At 45.5% G+C, this 21,323-nt stretch overlaps 2 protein-coding genes across 4 annotated transcripts in view; both read left to right on the forward strand.

The window, feature by feature from the left end:
* Positions 1–588: 588 nt before the first annotated feature.
* On the forward strand, positions 589–8,120 carry unc45b (unc-45 myosin chaperone B). The gene is made up of 19 exons (XM_060053472.1): positions 589–613; positions 1,681–1,698; positions 1,789–1,964; positions 2,104–2,193; positions 2,313–2,480; positions 2,589–2,754; positions 2,863–3,033; positions 3,162–3,333; positions 3,507–3,807; positions 3,902–3,996; positions 4,108–4,249; positions 4,372–4,512; positions 4,797–4,924; positions 5,119–5,185; positions 5,463–5,576; positions 5,715–5,830; positions 5,942–6,059; positions 6,444–6,599; positions 6,883–8,120. The coding sequence occupies exons 1-19, from the start codon at positions 589–591 to the stop codon at positions 7,147–7,149; spliced, it is 2,631 nt and encodes an 876-aa protein (XP_059909455.1). The 3' UTR covers positions 7,150–8,120.
* Positions 8,121–8,178: 58 nt separating this feature from the next.
* Positions 8,179–21,323, forward strand: part of pip5k1bb (phosphatidylinositol-4-phosphate 5-kinase, type I, beta b) — a 31,217-nt gene continuing 18,072 nt past the window's right edge. For 2 of the 3 annotated variants that reach the window (XR_009526265.1, XM_060054226.1), the window contains exons 1-5: positions 8,179–8,244; positions 17,250–17,326; positions 17,722–17,790; positions 18,307–18,437; positions 20,718–20,835. Coding sequence is in view for 2 of the 3 variants with exons in the window: in XM_060054226.1 (XP_059910209.1) it covers positions 17,722–17,790; positions 18,307–18,437; positions 20,718–20,835 (318 nt within the window). In the remaining variant the exon portion in view is untranslated. Of the gene's footprint in view, positions 8,245–16,774; positions 17,132–17,249; positions 17,327–17,721; positions 17,791–18,306; positions 18,438–20,717; positions 20,836–21,323 lie in introns of those variants that run through there. The other variant, XM_060054227.1, reaches the window with a different exon arrangement.

Consider the following 21,323-nt stretch of genomic DNA (forward strand, 5'->3'; position numbering starts at 1 on the left):
TCCCTCGCTAGGTCAAACAGGCAGCCGGCAGGATGTGACAACTTGTTAAGGCTTCCTGTTTAAAAGGACGAAGTTGAAACCATATGAACTGTTTGATCAACTCCTGAAGAACAGTGGGGTTAGAGACAGGTCTGGCAGGGTCAGGGATGAGGACAGGCTGAAGGTTCAATTATATTAACTGCTACAGGAATCAGTATATTCTTCTACACATGCATCTGGTGTTGAAGATGCATGTCCAAAGGCATATCCCATCAGGCCAAGGAGACAAAATTTGGATTTTGTCTCCTTTCCAGAACCTACTAGGTTGTTCTCGAACCAAGCAGCTGCCAGCCCCCGACTCCTCAACCCCGCCCCCACCTCTTGAACTCACCAGAGGCATTTGCTAGAAGCGCCTGTCAGCTGTCATCATACCAAGGCCCTAAATAGACATTATCAGGACCCAACCAAGTGTTAAGGGGGTTACCCCCAGCAAAGAATAAATATTTTTTCAGTTTTTTTGTGTTATAATGTTTTATGCATGTTATTATGCATATTAAAAATAGTATTCTAAGTACAGCATCCAATACCAAAACCTATCATGAGTTCAACATGGACGTCTCCCAGTCAAAGAACTGTAAGGGTACTGAAAGGACCCCCGTTGCTTTTCATAGATAAGAGACGGTGGTCCTGTCCCACCTCAGTGTCCACCAGTATAAATAGTATCCGAGGTGATGGGGGGTTACAAAGAACCAAAAAGTTAGTTGCAACCTTCAGGGGCAGACGCTCCAGATCTCACCATCCAGAGCAATATTAAAAGTGAAGAGACAAAGAGGAGACCACACAACACTCAAGGTTTGTCAACAAATAAACCTTACTTTTTATGTTGGCTATGATTGAGTCATTGAACTGTATGGTGTGGAGTTATTTTAGATGGATACACTCTGTGGGACAGGTTGAAGGTACTGTCTGTTAGAGTAGTGACCGTGGCAAGGGGTTTGCTCCTTGGATGATGCCCAAATAAGGCATGAGAGGTGGCCATTTAAAGTTAGTGATAACATGTGCAGGGCCATTTGCTTCAAGAAAGCTCCACATTGAGGAAGGTACGGAATTGGTTTTCTGTAATTTTCCTTGTTTTTATCCCATAATCATTGGAATATATGAGAGAACCAAAAAAACATTATATTTACAAATTCAAACCATGATATTGTTTGGTTGATATTTTGCTACTTATATAAAAAAAAGAAAATATTTAAAATGAGCTAAAACAAGTAAAAGGTCATAAAAAAAGGTGTAACACCAGAATTTCTACAACAGTTGTTGAATAGCATTGTGGGACTTTCAATACAATTTTAACGATTTAGGTTTTTAATGGCCATATTTCTGAATTTATTCTTGTTTGTTAGATGGCTGAACCAAACCAGCTTAAGGATGAAGGAAACGCATATTTCCAGTCAGGAGAGATTGACAAAGCCATTGAGAGCTACTCACAAGCCATCAAGCTGTGCAAGGACAAAAAAGTGTTGGCCATCATTTACAGGAACAGATCAGCCTGTTACTTAAAAAAGGTAAATACCTGCATAAATAATATTGCATCCAAACGATCAACCCCAAGACATATTAACAAGGACAACTAAATTAAGGTACCACTCTTAATACTTCATAAATAAATATTTTGTTCACAGGAAAATTATGCTACCGCAGCATCTGACGCATCTAGAGGTATATTGCAAAAGTACAATCTCAAACAAAATATAGAATCAACATGTTAAAGATAGAAAAATATGTCAACTCAATTTGTTTTCTTTCTAGCTATTGATGTTGATGCAGCAGATATCAAAGCTCTATATCGGCGCTGCCAAGCCCTGGAGAAGCTTGGCAAGCTGGACATGGCTTTCAAAGATGTCCAGAGATGTGCCACCATAGAACCCAAAAACAAGACCTTCCTTGATACTCTCCGCAGGCTGGGAGCAGAGATTCAGGCTAAGGTTGGTGAATCAATTAAGAACTAACAGCGACACACAACAATTCTGGCGCTTAGAACTTTTCTGTACTTTCTTTTACGTATGAGGTCCTTTTTTTCGTGAGCAATGTATTAATCAAGGTTCCATCTCTTTTGTTCCATAGCTGAAAACCACATTCTCTACAGACTCAAGGGTGCAAAATATGTTTGACATATTAATGGCTGAGGAGATGGAGAAAGATAAGATTGAAAAGGTAAAACTTTTTTCAAAATTTTAAGCAAAATAACAAATTCTAGAGCAATCATTTTTGTGTTGTTAATAAGCATTATAATATTCTATCCATATCAAAAACAAATTATCTGTCCCTTTTAGGCTGCAAACAACCTGATTGTGTTGGCTCGGGAAGATGCAGGAGCAGAAAGAATCTTCCAGAACAATGGAGTGCCTCTACTAATGAATATGATTGACTCAGGCAAACCAGCAATGATGCTGGCTTCGATCCGTACCCTTTCAGGAATGTGCACAGGGCACAAAGCTAGGGTGAGCAGTGCACCAACGCAGGGCTTTACGCTGTGAAAATAAAACTAAATTAAATGAATGCGTTCAACAAATGATCTTCCTTCGTTTAAACATACCTCCCCTCCCCAGACCATGGCCATCATCCAGATGATCAGCATTGAGAAGCTGTGCAGCGTCATGGCAATTGACAACGAAGAACTTGCCTTGGCAACGTGCAACCTCTTCCAGTGCATCAATGACTCCCTCACCTGCGGAGACAAGAGGATATATGGAAAAGAAGAGGCCATGGTTTTGGGTAAGACTCAATCATGACCAATGTTTTCTGCGCTTCTAATGTAGGTGTTGTCAACGCGCGTCATTCAATCGAGTGAACCGTCCTAACGAGGTATCCGTCTTTTTACAGACTCGAACAAGGACCTGAAGACCATTCTGTTGTCCCTGTTGGAAATGGTTGCGAGTAAGAAGGTGTCTGGGCTCGGCAGAGACCAGGCCCTTAACCTGCTTTCCAAGAACGTGCCACGAAAAAATAAAAAAGAGAACGACCACACCAAAACGCTCTTCTTGATTGACCACGGTGAGCCCGGAGAAGCTTGTGTGGGACACATTGCACCCGTATTCACCTATTCAATATTAACTTGATTGAGATACTTGACATGATTAAGAATCAGCTGTCTGAATACCGTGACGTTGTTTGCTTCCCAGGTTTGAAGAAGATCCTGAAAGTGTGCGGACAGATCCCCGACCTGCCAGACCAGCTGCCCATGACGGACAACAGCCAGCTGATCGCCAGCGTGCTCCTCACCAAGATGTACGACGACCTCAAGTGTGACCCTGAGAGAGACAACTTCAGAGATGTCTGTGACGAATACATCAAGTGAGTTCCCCCCCCCCCCCCCCCCCTTCCCTGCCTTGCCCTGTTTCAAAATGTTAAACCCAAAACCCTAATTCAGTGGATTTCTAACAATTCTGCAACAACCTGATATCCTTTATCTATCTATCGATGAACCCACCTTTTGTTACCTCATTGTCTTCTCTCCCACCACACAGGGCCAAGTTTGACCCCAAGGACATGGACAGAAACATCCACGCCATCAACGTCATCTCAGGCCTGCTGCAGGGCCCGTTCGAGGTGGGCAACGCCATGGTGGGTCGTCAGGGGGTGATGGAGATGATGGTGGCCCTGTGCGCGTCGGAGCGCGAGGTGGACCAGCTGGTGGCCGTGGAGGCGTTGATCCACGCCGCGTCCAAGAGCAGCCGCGCCTCCTTCATCATCACCAACGGCGTCTCGCTCCTCAAGGAGATGTACAAGAAGACCAAGAACGAGAAGATTAAGATCCGTGCGCTGGTGGTGAGTATCCCTCCCTAAACAGCCCGATTTTTTTTTAAAATAAATCCAAAAAATAAATAAAATACATAATTTATTTTCTTCTCTTAATGAATAGGGTCTTTGCAAACTTGGTTCCGCGGGTGGTGATGATTACAGTATGAGGCAGTTTGCTGAAGGTTCGACAGAGAAGTTGGCCAAACAGTGCAGAAAGTGAGTCGCTTTACATGAACTCTGCAGTCTTAGATCACTAATAGCAATTCAAATAAACGTGGCTGAATCCTTCTTGTTCTGCTTGTTCATATACCCTGCTCTTGCCTTCAGGTGGCTGGTCAATCCCCAGCTCGACACCAGGACAAGGAAGTGGGCCATCGAAGGTTTGGCTTATCTGACTAATGACGCTGACGTAAAGGATGACTTTGTGGAGGATGAACCCGCCATGAAAGCCATGTTTGAACTGGCAAAGGTATACAACTATCATAAAGCAAGCAGTATGTATGTGTAGTCAAATACACTACATATTATTTTACCAAGATTGATATTTGCTATAGTAAACCTAATGTGTTGCTTTTTGATTTTTATCAATAGTCTAAGGATAAGACTATCCTGTATGCAGTAGCCTGCACCCTGGTCAATTGCACCAACAGCTATGAGAAGAAGGATATCCTCCCTGAGCTCGTTCAGTTGGCAAAGTTCTCCAAACAGCACGTTCCAGAGCAGCATCCCAAGGTAAGCCGCCATATTAACTTAGTAACCTTTCCTGAGGACTTCAGGCAAAAGATACTCACTGCACCTTTTTGCCTCAGATATGCTTACAGATGAATACTAATTAATAATGCCTGCAGTAAGAATAGAGATGTCCTGTGAATATCAATCTTTCGCCTAATTTAATCATTGGCTAAGAGCAATTGTTAGCCTACAACCAAGTTACAAACAATATACACAAAAGAGAGAGAATTGCATTGCCTGACACCGATGTTAGATGGACAGTTTGTTCCATTCCCTATCTGCAGGATAAGAAAGACTTTATTGAGAAGAGAATAAAGAGGATGCTGAAAGCAGGCGTCACCTCAGCTCTCACGGTCATGGTCAAAGCTGACAGCTCCGTCCTCACGGACCAGACCAAAGAACTGCTCTCTCGGTAGGCAAACCACCATCATTTGATTTGATTTGACAAACAATTTCTTGAAAATATATATTTCTTGGATTCATTTTGCTCCCTCTCTCACAGTAAAATAGATTAACACGCTCACATACTTGTGTCCTCAGTTATCAAATTGCTTGCTATGTTTAAAACGTTGCATGGCTCAAAGGCTTTTCTGTCGTGTTCCCCAGGGTCTTCTTGGCTTTGTCCCAGGATGTAAAAGACCGCGGTACCATCGTAGCCCACGGTGGAGGGAAAGTGAGTCACAGAGCTGGGATCTTGAACCTGTAATTAGACTGTGAATATATGCTGTACACGTCCTGCAGCCCAGACTGGCGTGAGCCTATGCATTTTCCACGCTCTTTCCTCAATAACCAATTTGTTTTGTAAAAACTCTTAGGCTCTAAGTTTGACTGATAATGAAAAAAAAAAAACTCATTGCCGATGCACTGCTACTTTCACAAAGTTTCATCAAAGAGCCCAGAAGGAACCAAAAAGATGATTGATCCTCCTACTCTTTGCTCTCTTTCCCAAGGCGCTGATCCCCCTGGCCTTGGAAGGGACAAACCCTGGAAGGGTGAAGGCCTGCCACGCCCTTGCCAAGATCGCCTCCGTCTCCAACCCTGAGATCGCCTTCCCAGGTGAAAGGGTAAGAAATGAACAACAGGTTTATCTTGGATCATCTTCATAGGAAGAGCTCAAACCTTTCCTTTGATAGTATACGACTCATTTCTCTGTAGCTGTTTCCCACCCCTCCAATGTCCTCTTCTTCTTCCCCCAATGACAGGTGTATGAGGTGGTGCGGCCCTTGGTCAGTCTCCTGGCCACAGACAGAGATGGAATGGAGAACTATGAAGCTCTGAAAGGCCTCACAAACCTAGCTGGTTTCAGTGATAAACTGAGGTAACACAGCTTAGATCACTGCCATATCAATGCCTGCGATAGACTTTATGGACTTGTGCTGTTGCGTTGGGACACGATAGGAAATTATTCAAGCATTCATCTTTTTCACAGGGTGAAAATTGTGAAGGAGAAAGCCCTGCCAGAGATTGAGAACTACATGTTTGAAGACCACGAGCAGATCCGACGGGCTGCCACTGAATGCATGTGCAACTTGGTCTCATGTAAAGAGGTAAGACATTTACTTATACGTCTGGTCATTCGGTAGTTGCTTTTCATCCCGATGGGCGGACAGGTGACGCAGATAACCATCAGGGTACACATGAGATAAAAACATTTGAGAAACTACAATGATGCTGCATTTGCAATTATCTGGGAAGAATGCAGAGGAAGTTGTTGAGAAGTGCACAGGAGGATTTGCATGGAATCACTATAATGCGCTATAAAGTGCTAGAACAACAAAGTGCCCAAGTAAGTGGATGAGGGGTTGTTGGACAAGGAGAGAATGATGGGAGCTAGCATAAAGATCCAACATCACAGATCAATATAAACAAGCAAAGTAAATGGCTGCTGCAGCAACTCCCCCGAATATTGAGAACATTTTCGCTGTGTTCAGGTCCAAGAACGTTACCTGGAGGATGGCAATGACAAGCTGAAGCTGTTGGTGCTGCTCTGTGGTGAAGACGACGACTTCCTCCAAATAGCCGCAGCAGGTGCCTTGGCCATGCTGACCGCAGCCAAGAAGAAGTTTTGCACCAAGATGACAGTGGTGGTACGTCCAGCTTTCACAATTAAACATTTGGTAATTTAGCAGACGCTCGAATTCAGAGCGACTTGCAGTGAAATGAGGTCACCGAGGAGAGGGTAGGGGCTAGGCATCTTGATCTGGGATGTCTACAGGTGGCCTGCAGACATAGGGGTCGGATGGATCCCAGTACCTCAAACGGAGAGTCGAAAACACCCAATCCCGCCTGCACCACTAACGACTCATGTTTAGACCTGTACCGCAAACCCACAAGACGCCCACGTGACGTATTCGATCACTCTCCCCACAGAGTACCCAGTGGCTGGAGATCCTGCAGAGGTTGTGTTTGCACGACAACCCCAAGGTCCAGCACCGTGGGCTGGTGATCGTCTTCAACATGCTCAACTCGGACGACAGCGAGCTGGCCAAGAAGCTGCTGGAGTGCGAGATTCTGGAGATCCTCTCCGTGATCGGCAAGGCGGAGGACAACCCCAAGAGGCAGGATTCCATCGATGTAGCGCGCATGTGCCTGGTGAAAGGCATGGATCTGGGCCTCATCAAGCCCTTTTCCTCTTGAGCGGCCCGCCGTGCCACGCTTTGGGAAGAATACAGCTGTGGAAAGTGTTTTTTTATCTTTCGATTTGGAGATTTCGTTTGGAAGTTGTTGTTTTTTTTTTTTTTTTTTTTACATCTGAAGGATTAAATAATCCAAGAGGCTGGCTCCAAATATCTTAAATTATCTCAATGAAATGGTGATTGGAGATTTCGAAAGGGTCCATGCGTATAGTAATTATTACAAGCGAGGGGCTTTTTATTTATTTTGTAGGCATGTGCATACCTTTATTTGTGTTTCCCAATTAGACTCCAAATTGACTTGATTATTGATATGGGGTTTTGAAGATTTTTCTATTCAACTTTTTTTGTTGACTTGTATTATGTATTAATGATGAACTGAATTAACTACATTTCCAGCTAAAAGTCACTCACTTTTTCCCTAATCAATCGACAAGTCAATTAACAGACATCCGTTGGTACAGTTCCCGAACCATGGTATTACCTATATCGTTCTTTTCATTCGTTGTACTTTTTCCTTGTTTAAAGATCAAATGAAAATAAATCACTGTGGAAAATGTTTTATACCAATACAAAAAAATAGGAAAATAAAAGAAATGCACAAAAAACAAAATAAGACATGTCTATTTTTTCTTTGGACCATTTAACTTTTTCATTACGGACCTATTTGACGTTTGTATCCTGAGAAGATTCCATCTCATCCATCCCTGCATGTGAAATGTCCAGGCCTGTAGGTGGCGCCTTTGAGCCGCGGCAGCCAATGAAGCCTGGGCGGCTTCGCTGTGTTGCAGACGTAGTGAAGGATACAGCTGTCAAGAGGCAGGGCTGGAGAGACCAGCGCGTTTACTTTCAGTGGGCTACTGTACAACCAACTGTTCGTAGCCCGGCGCCAAGGCTGTCAATACGCACAAGCGGATCTCTTTCTGCAAGGGATACATTTTCGAAGAAACTCCACCCGCCTCCCCCACCCCCCCCCCTCCCAAAAAAGAACAAGAAAAAACGATTTCTCCCACTTCAGCGACCACTAGTTCCGATGCGAGAAACAATATTTGCTCCGAGATAATTCAGAAGAAGAAGCCAAGTGGCTGGTGCGATTCACGTGAGTAGTTGCGACTGATTATCCGCACCTTGCTATTTTTTCTTGCTTTATAGAAAACGACCATTGTTCTATAGTACAGTTTACACAGCCTTGAAATAACAGGCAGTTCAGTCAGACCAGGTATGCACTTTGCCTGGCAGAACTCCTCTTCAACTTGCCCCTGCTCACTGAATGTAGTCCAGACTTTTAGCCAGTGATCTAACTCAATACATATAAAGACTGTAATAAGCCTCTATAAACGAAGCAGTGCTTGGCACGTAAAGTAGAAGTAAACAGTGTGTGCTGAATGATTGTTTTCTTGATTGATTGATTGATTGATTGATTGTTTACCTCTGTGTGTTATTGTGGCACGCCTGTCAGCTAATGTGTGTTATTATGGCATGCCTTATAGCGAGAGATGACATTCCGATAAGAGCTGGGGGCTTCTGAATCATGTATCCTGTAGTTTTCTGTACTTAAATTATAAACCTTAGATCTCTAATGTCATTATAGCACATATGCTGCCTATTATAACAATTATAATTCTGTATTGCAGATCAAGTAAGCTGCTGTGGTTACTTGAATAGGATATAGAGCAGGCAGTGTTTACGTGCCTGATTTCCAGTGACTATCACCTTATCCCAGTACTATCTCAGTACACCTTATCTCAGAAGTGCTACATTCCTGCTCTTGGCAGTCAGCTGGCAGGCCCTGCCTCTCAGACATATACATACGACTATAAGGAATACAACAATACAGCTATAAAATGGCACACACTTGGCCACACTAGGTATAAATGAGTGATTTGAATGGGAGGCAGTGCAGTGGGTCCAGATCGGGGCTGGGCTGTTTGGATTAGCACAGAGGAGTTTTGAAAGGGAAAGCAGTGTACGCAAATCTCCCGCTGTGTGTCTCTCTCGGTGGTAACACCCGAACCACCCTCGTTCTGATATGGATATGGGGTTGGCTTTAGTAAGCAAGAGTCTGTGCCGTGTGATATATCTTCCATTCGACTAGCATTAGAAGAACAATAACAAAAGTCTGTGAAGTCTCACTATAGAAGCACACATTGTCTGTGTGTGTGTGTGTGTGTGTGTGTGTGTGTGTGTGTGTGTGTGTGTGTGTGTGTGTGTGCGTGTGCGTGTGTTTGTGCGTGTGTGTAGTGTGTGTGAGTGTGAATGTGCACACGTGTATTTTACTGGGTTGTTTTGTTATGTGTGTTTTTTAAAACAGCATTGTATTTCTAAGCCTGCACAAATCATTCAGCATGATCTTGAGAGGTTAGGTCAAGCTAGGTCAGCTTGGGAGGGCAAAACCATAGAGGTTCACATGAGTCTCATGACACTGTTATGTAAGGCAAGTCGATCTCTAACCTTCGACTTTCACTTTTAGAGTGTTTTGGCAAATGCAATATGAGTTTGTTGAATTTATTTCAAATTAATAATTGACAATTTCCCATAAAGATCATGTTTGCATGCCTCATGTCTTAGGTTAGTTGGTACATTGGAAGCTTCTTTCCCTGTTTATTTGTGACATATCTTTCAAGAGTCATTTGGGGCAGAATGTTTGTTTTGATTTTCTTTTTGTGCGTGTCATAACCACTTTGTGACATTTTTGGGCATGGCCGTGATTCCTGCTGCATTACTCAGTGAAATAACAACACATTCAGCTTCCCAACGTTTCCGCATAATTGACTAACCCCTCACCACTTTTATTTCATTTTAACACCCTAATTTCAAAATTAAGGCAAAATAAAATACACAAAGTCAAATCTACTCGCAGCTGGTTGAGTCTGAACATTATAGCAGTATCATTTATGTTTATGTCTTTCAATTTCAGAATCCGCAAATATCAAGCAAGGCTAAATAAGTTGTCTTATCTATTTTTGTGGTCGTGCCACTATATCGCCAGTTGACTAGGCATATGTGCAGCTTGGATCTGGTGTTGTGCCTGTGGTTCAGAACAGCAAATGAGGCAGGTCTGGCCTGCCTCTGTTATCTGTTTCATTGTGCTCTTTCATTGGACAGACAGCACTCATGTCAGCAAATACCATGGAGCGTTTACTATAGATCCCAACCAAGGCCAAGTCAGAACCGTATAAGCTAATTAAATCAGTGGCCCCATCTTCTGTTTCATGTGATGGTTGAGCCTACATAGTCATCCAAACTGATGGACTACAGTGGACTACAGTGGACAGTGGACTACAGTCCACTGTAGGGCTGGCTTGCTTAAATATTACACTGCACTTTTAGGATACATGTAGAAATTGCGACGATGCCGCTAAATTCTATAAACTGCACCCTTAAAGCCCATACCTACAAGATGACATGCTTTGATGAAGACATGGTGACTCACAGAATGCTGACGAATGGAACGTATGGACCTTATCTACATTTGACAAGACAAGAACGGCTCACATTTTTTCCACACTTACCATCCACGTGCTGTTCATTGCTCATGGGAATACTGTAAATGAATTAAAATCAGAACGCCCATGGTCACTTAAGATTTAGGGGAAACACATGATCATTGGCGAAACCATCATCCCTCCAATTGGATTCATGCAACATTGTTTTTCGCTACCGAATCATTAATTAGCCTCTTTTTCTTTTGTTTTAACAGTTGTGAGTTCCACTTGTCTCCTTGTGTGACGTAACCTCCGCTTATTAGAAGTGGAACATCCCATTTCTCACACATTGGTCTAAAGGCATTTGGGAGGGGGGTTCCCTGGAATCTGGCACCCCACAGCATGTTGTTGTTGTCGATACCGGCATTGAGCTGGAGGAAAACAAGTCACCCCCCGAAGAAGGCCTGGCTATGCTGCTTCGTGATTGGCTGAAACGTTGACTGGTTTGTCCGTCGATGTTTACTCACAGAAAGAATAAGTAAGTGAGTAGTGGCCCGGCCCTTGCTGAAGCCCCCAACCTCAAGCCCTGAGAGGCCAGCAGCAAGGGGGGACTCTTAGAGGACGAAGGGGTTGGGAAAGAGGAAATACCACCAGAGGAAATACTGGAGGATGACATAGCAATAACAAAGCAAACTAAAGCACAGCACAAGAGGGACCAGAGAAAGAAACATTGCAGTTCCCTCTCCGCCCCTCCCTTTCCCTGCCGATGTCTCTCAGAAGTGTAGGTTTTGAATTTCAAATCAGCCCGTGGGAGGTGACCCCTGTCGTCCCTGACCCCCAAAACGCTTGGCCACATCTAAGAATAATAAACAGTGTTCGGTTGACCCTTGCGTCCGTTCTGCAGTCATATGCATATTCATTTGGTCCCGCTGTCGTGCCTCCCACTGCAGGGACAAGAGGAGAGGACCTTGGACTCCAGGGAAGGGCTAAGCAGAACCCCATGTGCTCAGATGGGCTTTCTTCCCTCTCGGTGTCATGTGACCCTGTTTGTGGGCCGCTGTGCTCGGAGCCCAGGCGAGCTTGCGCATGCAGGCATTGTTGACAGAGCACAATGAGCCTTCCACATAGGCCGGCTCTCCCTCGATGGAGTGTTGCTCACGCTGTATCTGTTTTCGTCAGGGAGGGCTACCCTTGACTCTGTCCCCTCGCTCTCTCTCTCTCTCTGTCTTTCTCTCTGTGTGTCTCTCTCTGTCTCTCTCACTGTGTCTGTCTCGGCCTCGATCTCTCTCTCTGTCTCTCTGTCTCTGTCACTCTCGCTCTCTCTCTCTGTCTCTGTCTCTGTCTCTCAGTCTCTCTCTCTCCCTTTCTCTCTCTCTCTCTCTCCCTCTCTCTGGTTCTCTGGTTCTCTCACTCGTTCTCTCTCTCTCTCTCTCTCTCTCTCTCTCTCTCTCTCTCTCTCTCTCTCTCTCTCTCTCTCTCTCTCTCTCTCTCTCTCTCTCTCTCTCTCTCAGTCGGGTTACTCTGTGGACGCAGGAGGTAACCCGCCTAGCGAGGGACACTCTCTGCATAACAAACACAAAGGACATTCTGTCATCTGCGTCGCTTGGACTCAGCAAGCGTGAATTAAACAATTTGCTACATTCTCAAATATATTTGCTATACTGTCCATGAACGGGTTTCTGTGTGTGTGTTTGTGTTTGCGTGTGTGTCACCAAGCCAGCAAGGGCTGCATAATGCAGAATTTAGTGTAGTGTTGTTTTTTTGAGGCTGTGCAAAGAACTCTGTAGTGGACATGGCGGTACCTGAGGTGTGAAAGATCAAAGAGACGCGTCCTATTGATGTACAGGGCGCAAGGCAAGATCCCAACATTGAGATATTCTCTCGTTTCTCGTCTATCTCGGCAGGACGAAGCCAAAGTACCTGCGGCTCTAGCTCCCTATTTCCCCTTCTCCGCCTACACATGCTCACGCTATCTGCTTTGAATGTCACATGCAGTCGTCTTTGGGCACACAAACATGCACACACACACATAGATACAACACGCACACGGTGGTGTACACTGCAGTCAGAGCTCCGGCTGCAGCAATGCAGCACTGGATGTGCAGCGAGCACGTCCACCCGTCTCCCTCACACATCCCCCAGGAGCTCTTTGCATACACATTTGACTACTACTACTACAACACCTCAGGGTTGTTTGTGTGTGTGTGTGTGTGTGTGTGTGTGTGTGTGTGTGTGTGTGTTGGGAAGAAGACCTGGTAGTTCATCATGTGGTTTGTTATATCCCTCGACCCCCCCCCCCCCCCCTCTCTCCCTGCTCCGTCCAGTTCCGCAGTGTCGCTTGAAGCCCTTTAGCTACATCGACAGATCCGGGGTCCAGCTCCCTTTAAGAAAGTCAATGAATAAACCTGCAAATATATTGGTCTCTGAAACTACACACATGCCTTTCGGTTCAAAACAACGGTGTATTCCGCATGCAGATATATGTTTGTGTGCTCTGCATTTAATTTCATATGGGCTTGGTGTGTATTTTTTAATTGCTTTTAAAACCACAGCCTTTGTTTAAGGAGATTATTGTTATGAGGAGTATCTGCCTGACAGTAACTCTTTGACGTAATTACGTCTGCCGGCAGTGGACTGGAATAAGTCCAGAGATTTATTATGGAACATGACAAATGCCAAAGTCGGGTCTAAGCTCATTATATAATCCTGCTGTCAGCGGGCCCAATTAGAGAAGCACTGCGCCGACATGAAAGCAACAAAGCAAAATGAGTAAACACTGAGGTGTCAGCAGGCGAGCGTCTGGTGACTCCCGACCGCTTTAGTATAGCTTCTCCCCAAGCAAAAGAGACACACTCAGCCCAGACAATGTGGAGGATGAGCCGCTTTAGCCATGTACAGACTACCATTCATACCCGTGGTACGGTGGTGGCAGCTCCGTCGGAGGATCCAATGCGAAATCTATAGCTTTAATTACAGCACTGGGGTGAATAATGCAGGCTGTCCGAACGGAGAAGACCCTACATCGTCTCTGCGGCATTGGTCGAGGGAGCTGGGTGCAGCAGCAGATCACCCGCAGGCCCTATCGTGCCAAGATGACCAAAGGCATGATGAATGAAGGCCTACAGCTCCTCGTCCACCATTTGGAAGCTCGGTCCCAGAAGTCCGGCCCCGTGTGGTCGGACTTCTGGGACTGGGACTTCTGGGACTTCTGTGGGGCTTCTGATTAGGAATAAGCATCGGGTCACCAGAGACTCACCAGAGAAATCAGCTTTTGGACACTGTAGAATCTTGATGGTGTGAAAATGAATATTATATATGTATAGGACATTATTTTTCCTTACACAAACATTATTTTTCCTTACGTTATAATCAATGCATATTTTGAGCATGCTTCATATTGATGGGGATTGCATAATTTCCCCAATATCATTTAGCGTGTATACGGAACGACACACAGCCTGCTGATTCAAGCGCCGTCAGGGTCAGAATGAGAAAACCGTCCTCCATAGTCAGAGCTCCGGAGGAGGCATTGCTCGGGAGAACGGTTGTTTGATCGGCACTTCATTGTCTCTGCTGGGAAGGGTGGTGGGGTGGCGGGGTTTCTTGCTGCGGGCTGCGGGGGAGCCCACGAGATGGGAAGGGAAATGGATAGTCTGGTGGAGAGCCAGGAGAGGGGGGATTTAGTGGGCCCCCTGTGAAAAAAGTTTGACAGCATGTGTGTGTGTGTGTGTGTGTGTGTGTGTGTGTGTGTGTGTGTACCAGTGTGGGAAGTTTTCACAAAGGCAACTGATCTGCCTCAATGCTTTTGTGGCAGCTGCTCTGCGTGCGCTGCCCCATTAGATCGTATGGCTGTTTGGTGCTTTCACTTGTGTAGCTCCAAGTGGAGCAAGTAGAGGGCTCTTCCCCCCTTCTCCTTCGGCTGTTAGATCCAACTGATAATGCTGCCTGATACCTTTGTTGTCGATCAGGATTAGGCAAATCAATAATGCCAATGCAGTTTTTCATGATCAAGTTTTTCTTTCTTTTTTTCACGTTTTTCATCAATGATTGACGCCTTTAGGTTGGCAATGCCATGTAAGATAATGTCATTTCTTTGTCAATATTTTAACGTTTACTTGGTACTTATTCCCTCTAACCCCTCCAAGATGTCCTTACCGTCAGAACCCTATTCCTTATCTTAATATCCACCTAGCCTAACCTTTACCGTAACCAACCATCAAACTGAACGCAAAAGACAACTTTAGAGTTGCATAGTGTGGCTCACAGATTAGTTTGATGGCACCAAATTCACCACCCAGGCCTCATGTTTGAAGTGCTTTACGATGGCTTAATAATTAGTCATCAATTAATTATCAATAATGAGTTACCATTTTACCCACTTGGACTCAGTCCACTGTATCAGACCAACACAATACAAGTACAATCGCTGTCTAAATAAGGCACATTGTCACGCCAGAGAGCTACCAGTAACACCATTATAAAAATACAAATGGCTCTGACCATCTGACCACCCTGTCCAGCCAGCCTCCCTCTTTGTGACAGTCCCACAGCTGCGGGCCTCCCATGGACTCTTCTGGAAGGGCAGTGGTGGGACCCATGCTGGCTGGGTTATGGGGTCAGGGGAGAAACACTGAGAGACACAGAGAGACACACAGAGAGACAAGAGAGAGACAGGCCTTAACCAGCCCTGCGTCACAATAGTCACATATGTTCACACCTATTTAGAGTGCTAGCCGACTGACTGAACCACGCCATCGTGTGCAAATGAGTGTGAAAGTGGGAACTCCAAACCACCGAGCCCTAGTGAGCAAACCATACAGTTTTGGATTGTTTACGTTTTAGCTACAGTATAGCCAACCTAGCTAGCAAAATGTGCACATTTCCGCTGCACATTTGCAGCAGAAAGTCGCCACAAATGTCACCGTCGCCGCTGTGAACCAATTGGTCCTCTTGGGAGTAGCACATGTATGCACGTGTCCCATGTAGCCCCTTATAAGTGGTTTCGGCAGTCGGTCATGACCATCCAGGAACATGTCCACTGTACCGCTGGTGCCTGTGTGTTTATAGCAACTGGTGTACACAGATAAGGTTGGTCTGGACGTGAGTGCTGTGTCTGCTGTGATATTTTAATCGGACTGAGTAATGCATTTACTTGCAACGTTTCACTGAAGTGGTTTTAGCGCAGGCTGTATATGTACAGTACTCATGGCCCATTACGGATTTGATTCAGGGATTTTAACCATGTCACTGCTATGCTGTTCTACATGCTACTTTAAAGCCAAAGTGCATATTGGCCAATACGAACTCTATGGGTTCATAGGGTCCAACTTCTGCTTTTCCCAAGCAGTTCTACAAGGTTGAGGTGCCTGTACTGGAGTTCCTGAACGGACCTCTCTGTGTAGTCAATGGGATGCTTCACGTTCAGCTGTACATGTCATCATCTAGCTTTGGCGATGGATCTGGTGTTCCGTTCGTGGAGGACTCATGATTGGCTGTTAAGGGAGCTGCATGTGAGCTAGCTGGAGTGTGTGTGTGTGTGTGTGTGTGTGTGTGTGTGTGTGTGTGTGTGCGGTGGGGGGGTTGTCATGGATTTGGGAGTTTGCAGGTGAATTTATATGCAGGTGGTGAGGCTACTGCAGGCTAGCAAGAAACTGACGCAGGTCCTCTGCCTCTCTTAGAATGTATGATACATCAGTTCTGAGTCATTCTTATGTCATTTCCCCCCTTTCCGCCGTCCCCCCCGGGCCTAGTCACTTTTGATTCCTCTTCACTCTTACCCGTGCATGCCACAGTCCTGTCGTAGTCATGTCGGGTCCCTGTGTCATACATCTCTTGACACGATATTACAGCCTATCCATCTACTTTGCAGACAGAGAGATTGAGAGAGAGAAGGAGAATAAGGAGAAGCAAAGAGACAGGAGGGTTGTTCTATATCTAGGAGGGTATAGAACACTGATCGCCCCAGGCGGAGGTGAGGTAAAACCTGCTGATGTATTTTGGGCTTAACAAAGACCTGGTTTGTGTGTTTTCCAGCTCAGAATCTGCCGTTTTGGCCTGAAGGCTGAGAGGACTGTGACACCGCAGTCATTAGACACACACACAGTATACGAGCATGCATGCTCGTACTCACACACACACTGTTATACTAGGTGAGGTCATGGGACACATACTCACAAATACCATATGCATTCACTCAATGCATCTCTCTCTCTCTCTCTCTCTCTCTCTCTCTCTCTCTCTCTCTCTCTCTCTCTCTCTCTCTCTCTCTCTCTCTCTCTCTCTCTCTCTCTCTCTCTCTCTCTCTCTCTCTCTCTCTCTCTCTCTCTCTCTCTCTCTCTCTCTCTCTCTCTCTCTCTGTCTATCTCTCTGTCTTTTTGTCTCTGGGTTTGCGGCACATCCCATTCCATTGTTTTGAAAGTCTTTTACCAATGGCCTAATTATTATCTTGGAGTTTCCAGCAGACTAAATTGCCTTTTGCTGTCAGACCGAAACGAACCGTAGAAACTTGAAATCAGCGGTCTTGTGGGGGCTACGGCTGCCAAGTTGGCTTCAATAAACACGGTAGAATATTACTCCTCAAAAAAAAGCCTTTACTCGTTATTCAACGCAATAGCACAACCTTTCTGTGGATGTTAAGTGGCTCTGGATGTTTTTTTTTTTTACCTTTTCTTACCTGCAGATCCGTTCTCTCAGACAGATGACCAGACTATGTGGCCTTGATCTCGGTTCCTCCCCCCAAGCTTGCCATTAAGCACGGTAAGTTTACCCACTCGGTTTACCAACGATTTGAATAACCCACTTCTCTTATATGCTAAAACTGTGTCCTACATAACAAAACACTAAACACTTTTTAAGGTTTAAGGAATGACGTGTTTGGTAACTGTTCCCTGTTTTTTGTTGCGTGAGTATTGTGGTGATCATTACAAAAGCAAGTTAATGATAGACTATGAGACCGAAGTCTTTCTAGAACGTTCTCACAACGCAGTTATGAGGAACATATTTGTCTGGTGGTGTTGATGAGGCAGAAGGCCTACTGAAAGTGTTGCGTCACTGTTGTGAAAACACAGGTTCACTAACGCTCTTCATCCCCTTCCTCTTCACCTTGTCACGGTCGGCTCGGATCTCGTTTCGTCACCTCTTTGTGCCACCAGATGTCGACCACCGTGGAAAATGGGATGGGAGGGTTTTCCAACACGAGCAGAGAGAAAACCTACAAGAAGGTGTGTGAAAAAACGGGAACAAAAAATCGAACAAGAGTAAAACTGTTCTTAGCATGATTTAATTTGTCTCTTGTTAGACTCCCAGAACTAGCATGAAATTTGTCTCTGCATGTAACCTGAGAGAAAAGTGCTCAAATGTTGACTTAAAGATTGTGACTCATGCGTCATAGGAGGCCTGAGGAAATGCCCTGAGATTGAGGCTCCAGGGCTGCCCGGAACCAGTCGGCCAGATGTGTTTTTCTACCGAAATCCTGTTTTCATTTAAATTAAAGCAGCATTTCCCAGAAACAGCATAATTCCCAACTGTAAGGAGTAGCATCTACTGCTGGATCCACCCAAACCCCCATAAGATTGGAGCGTTCACACTCTTCGTACACTCATGTTGCAATCACTTCCCCCTGTCCGGGTCCTTAGCTTAGATCTATTTATGTAAAGGTCGTAGCCCTAGTGGATAAAAAGTCCATAAACACGGTGTGAATAGTGTTTTCCTTTCTGCTCGCACTCTCTTTCCTCCAGACCACGTCGTCAGCGCTGAAAGGGGCCATTCAGCTGGGCATTGGCTACACCGTGGGCAACCTGACCTCCAAGCCCGACAGAGATGTCCTCATGCAAGACTTCTATGTGGTGGAGAGCGTCTTTCTTCCAAGGTCTGCACTTTTTGGGGAACGGCCCACGCTTCTTTTCTTCGGAATATACATCGAAAGTACATCGACATTGTTCTTGATTTGAATATGTTTTGGATATATTGCATGCATGTGTGTATCTCTTATTACATCCAATCGTGAACCAATTCGCTGGTTTCATACGTTCTTTTGTAGTGTACTGATCATTATCGGCATATTAAAAAGAAAGCGTTACATAAACTCAAGGATGTTGGACGTCCAGAGGCAGTGAATCACAGAGCTGCCTTTCAGAGACCGATTAGGTGTAGGAGGCAGCGGGCTGTCTTTAAGCTGCCACGGGTCACAGTCTGCTGCAGAAATACATATAAAAGGGGCAAAAGCCTGCACAGTCGTACTATTCCTACTCCACAACGTATGCCAATTTTATTTTGGTCGTGACGCATGTGGCTGTGAAGAGGGTTGCCATTTAACCAATCATATGTCTTCCCTCCCCGTCATAATGTCTGCAACAACCTTGTATTTCAGTCACTGCGCTGAATCCACTCACAACCGGGCAGTTGTAATTACATTCCTAGGTATTTGTTCCCCAGGTTTTTCTAATAAGAAATACTTTTAAGTATAAGTTAGATGTGCTATGATTTAAGTCCTCTCATGCGTCTTTTAAGGCCTCCAAACTCCTCCACGTTTGACTTTCTTACCCCTAGACTTTTCACACAACACAAACCAATGGCGTGTTCAATTTAACACCCGTCAATACTTTAACGACCATCAAAACATAAATCAACATTTTATTGTGACGTCTAGTATAGTGTCAGGACGGAGCAAACAAGGCTCAAAATGGGTAACAACACATTACTAAGAATAGATAACACAGATCACAAAAAAACAGACGACAAGGAGACCGAAACCGGGGGATGGAACCCATCTGGGCACAGGTGGACATCATCATTAATCAGCACAGATGACAGGAATCTACCAAACGAGGAAGGGGGGGGGGGGGGGGGGGGACAGGAGCAGAAGTGCTTGGTGTTGAGATGAACTAATTCACTTATGAATATGCAAAGTTAATTTGAATTATGTCCTCTGTTTCAAGGATTTACTATTCCAGCGAGTTACCCTGCAATAACCCAAAAGACAGGCTGATGTATTTCTGTCACTGACAACAATAATCAATGCTGTGCATAAATACATAATCCTATGTTACAAAACACACACCCATACATTTGTTCAGACGACATGACTCTCTGTCTGTGACCACGTAATTGTATGATGATTGCACAGGGCGGATGAAACATAAGGTTTGTCTGTCTGTGATAATCAAACACGTCGTCCTCTGCCAAGCTAAACCGTCCGATCCCAGTAGTGTAATCACAGGCATAGTGTTACACATCCGAGACAGACTATTACCGGTATCCCATTACAGAACACAATACTAGCGCAATACGACAATACCTCTTTAGTCCGGGACACAACATTCCGCACCTCAAGAGTGTAAGCTACCTTCGCTGTGGCCTAGAAACAAATAAAGCCCTAATAATCCATTTTCCCGTAGGTTTACAGGCCCAAAAAAAAGGATTTGGTTGAAATGTGATGTTACATCACCAGCGCCCTCAAAGCATGACTCACGCAACCTAAAATGACCACAGTGTGGTGCGCCTTACAGGAGCACACAGTCGGTGTGCTGCTGGGGGAGAGAACACAGGGCGACTCGGTGCTCCAGAGCAGGGCCTGTCTGGGAATGTCAAGCCTCTGCGGATATCGGATTGTTACATTTCGAAGTTCTGCTCATTTTTTCTTCCTTTTCTTCCCGTGGCCGGTCGCTCCGGTCCGCCCCGGGAGCTCTGGGCTCATGTGTTCCTGTTGGGTATTGTTCAGAGGCCGTAATGAGAGCGCTCTGCCGTCTCCAGGGGCCTCGCTGTATACAGGGCCGGGTTGTCACCAACAGCAGCGCGCCTTTATCCCCCCGCCCTGGATAGAGATAACTTAAGGCGCTTTCACACACACACACACACACACACACACACACACACACACACACACACACACTGAGACGCTCAACAGCAGTGAATGGAGTATGACGATTGGACGATTAGGACCCTTTGAGCCTGGCTGAGAGAGAATGGCGGCCGCGTCTTGCGTTTCAACCGCCACGAATACAAAGTCAATGCCAGCTCCTGTGTTGTCATCACGGCCCTTCATTTGACCTTGGGGCTAGGAATGGGAATGTCTCATCTAACGTCTCCAACCGTGTTGCTTGTGTCGTCCCCCCCCCCCCCCGTCCCCCCCCGGTGTCTGAAACCCTAGTGAGGGCAGCAACCTCACACCGGCCCACCACTACCCTGACTTCCGCTTCAAAACCTACGCGCCTCTGGCTTTCCGCTACTTCAGGGACCTGTTTGGCATCAAGCCGGATGACTACCTGGTAAGGCTCGTCTTTACATGCACTGCGTCGGCTCTGACGCAGAGAGAGTTGGGATAGATTAAGGGACAGGATGGGAGGATGGAGGAATAGTGGATAGTGGGCAAAGAAGAGCATTGTCAAAATAACCGTTTTTGCTCACAGGGTCATCTTGTTTGTGTGGGTGTGTGTGTGTGTGTGTGTGTGTGTTCTGCGTGTGCGTGGGTTTGTGTGTGCATGTGTGTGTGGTGTATATTTATATACTGAGCAATAGCAGCTATGTACGTATCACTTGGCTTTTTGTCACAACAAGCTGATTGAGTTGAATCTTGTTTCGGCGTTATCATTTATTCATGCACCTCCAAAGGACTTCAGAAAAGCCCACTAGCTGACGTTTAGATTGGGCCGGGATGACAAATGAAGTTCCAGACGGGGAGAGAGGACGGAGCAGGCAGGGGGACGAGGACGAATGGGCCTGGAGGATGCATGCGAGATTTCAGATCTTGAGCTGA

Source organism: Gadus macrocephalus, chromosome 6 (genome assembly GCF_031168955.1).
Source record: "Gadus macrocephalus chromosome 6, ASM3116895v1".
In the NCBI taxonomy this organism is placed as follows: domain Eukaryota; kingdom Metazoa; phylum Chordata; class Actinopteri; order Gadiformes; family Gadidae; genus Gadus; species Gadus macrocephalus.

Excerpts from the sequence above, each read along its gene's own strand:
- unc45b (XM_060053472.1), top strand. The coding sequence starts at position 589 with ATGGACGTCTCCCAGTCAAAGAACT. Across the intron at positions 2,755-2,862 it reads AGAAGAGGCCATGGTTTTGG|ACTCGAACAAGGACCTGAAG; the intron begins GTAAGACTCAAT and ends GTCTTTTTACAG. Across the intron at positions 4,250-4,371 it reads CCATGTTTGAACTGGCAAAG|TCTAAGGATAAGACTATCCT; the intron begins GTATACAACTAT and ends TTTTATCAATAG.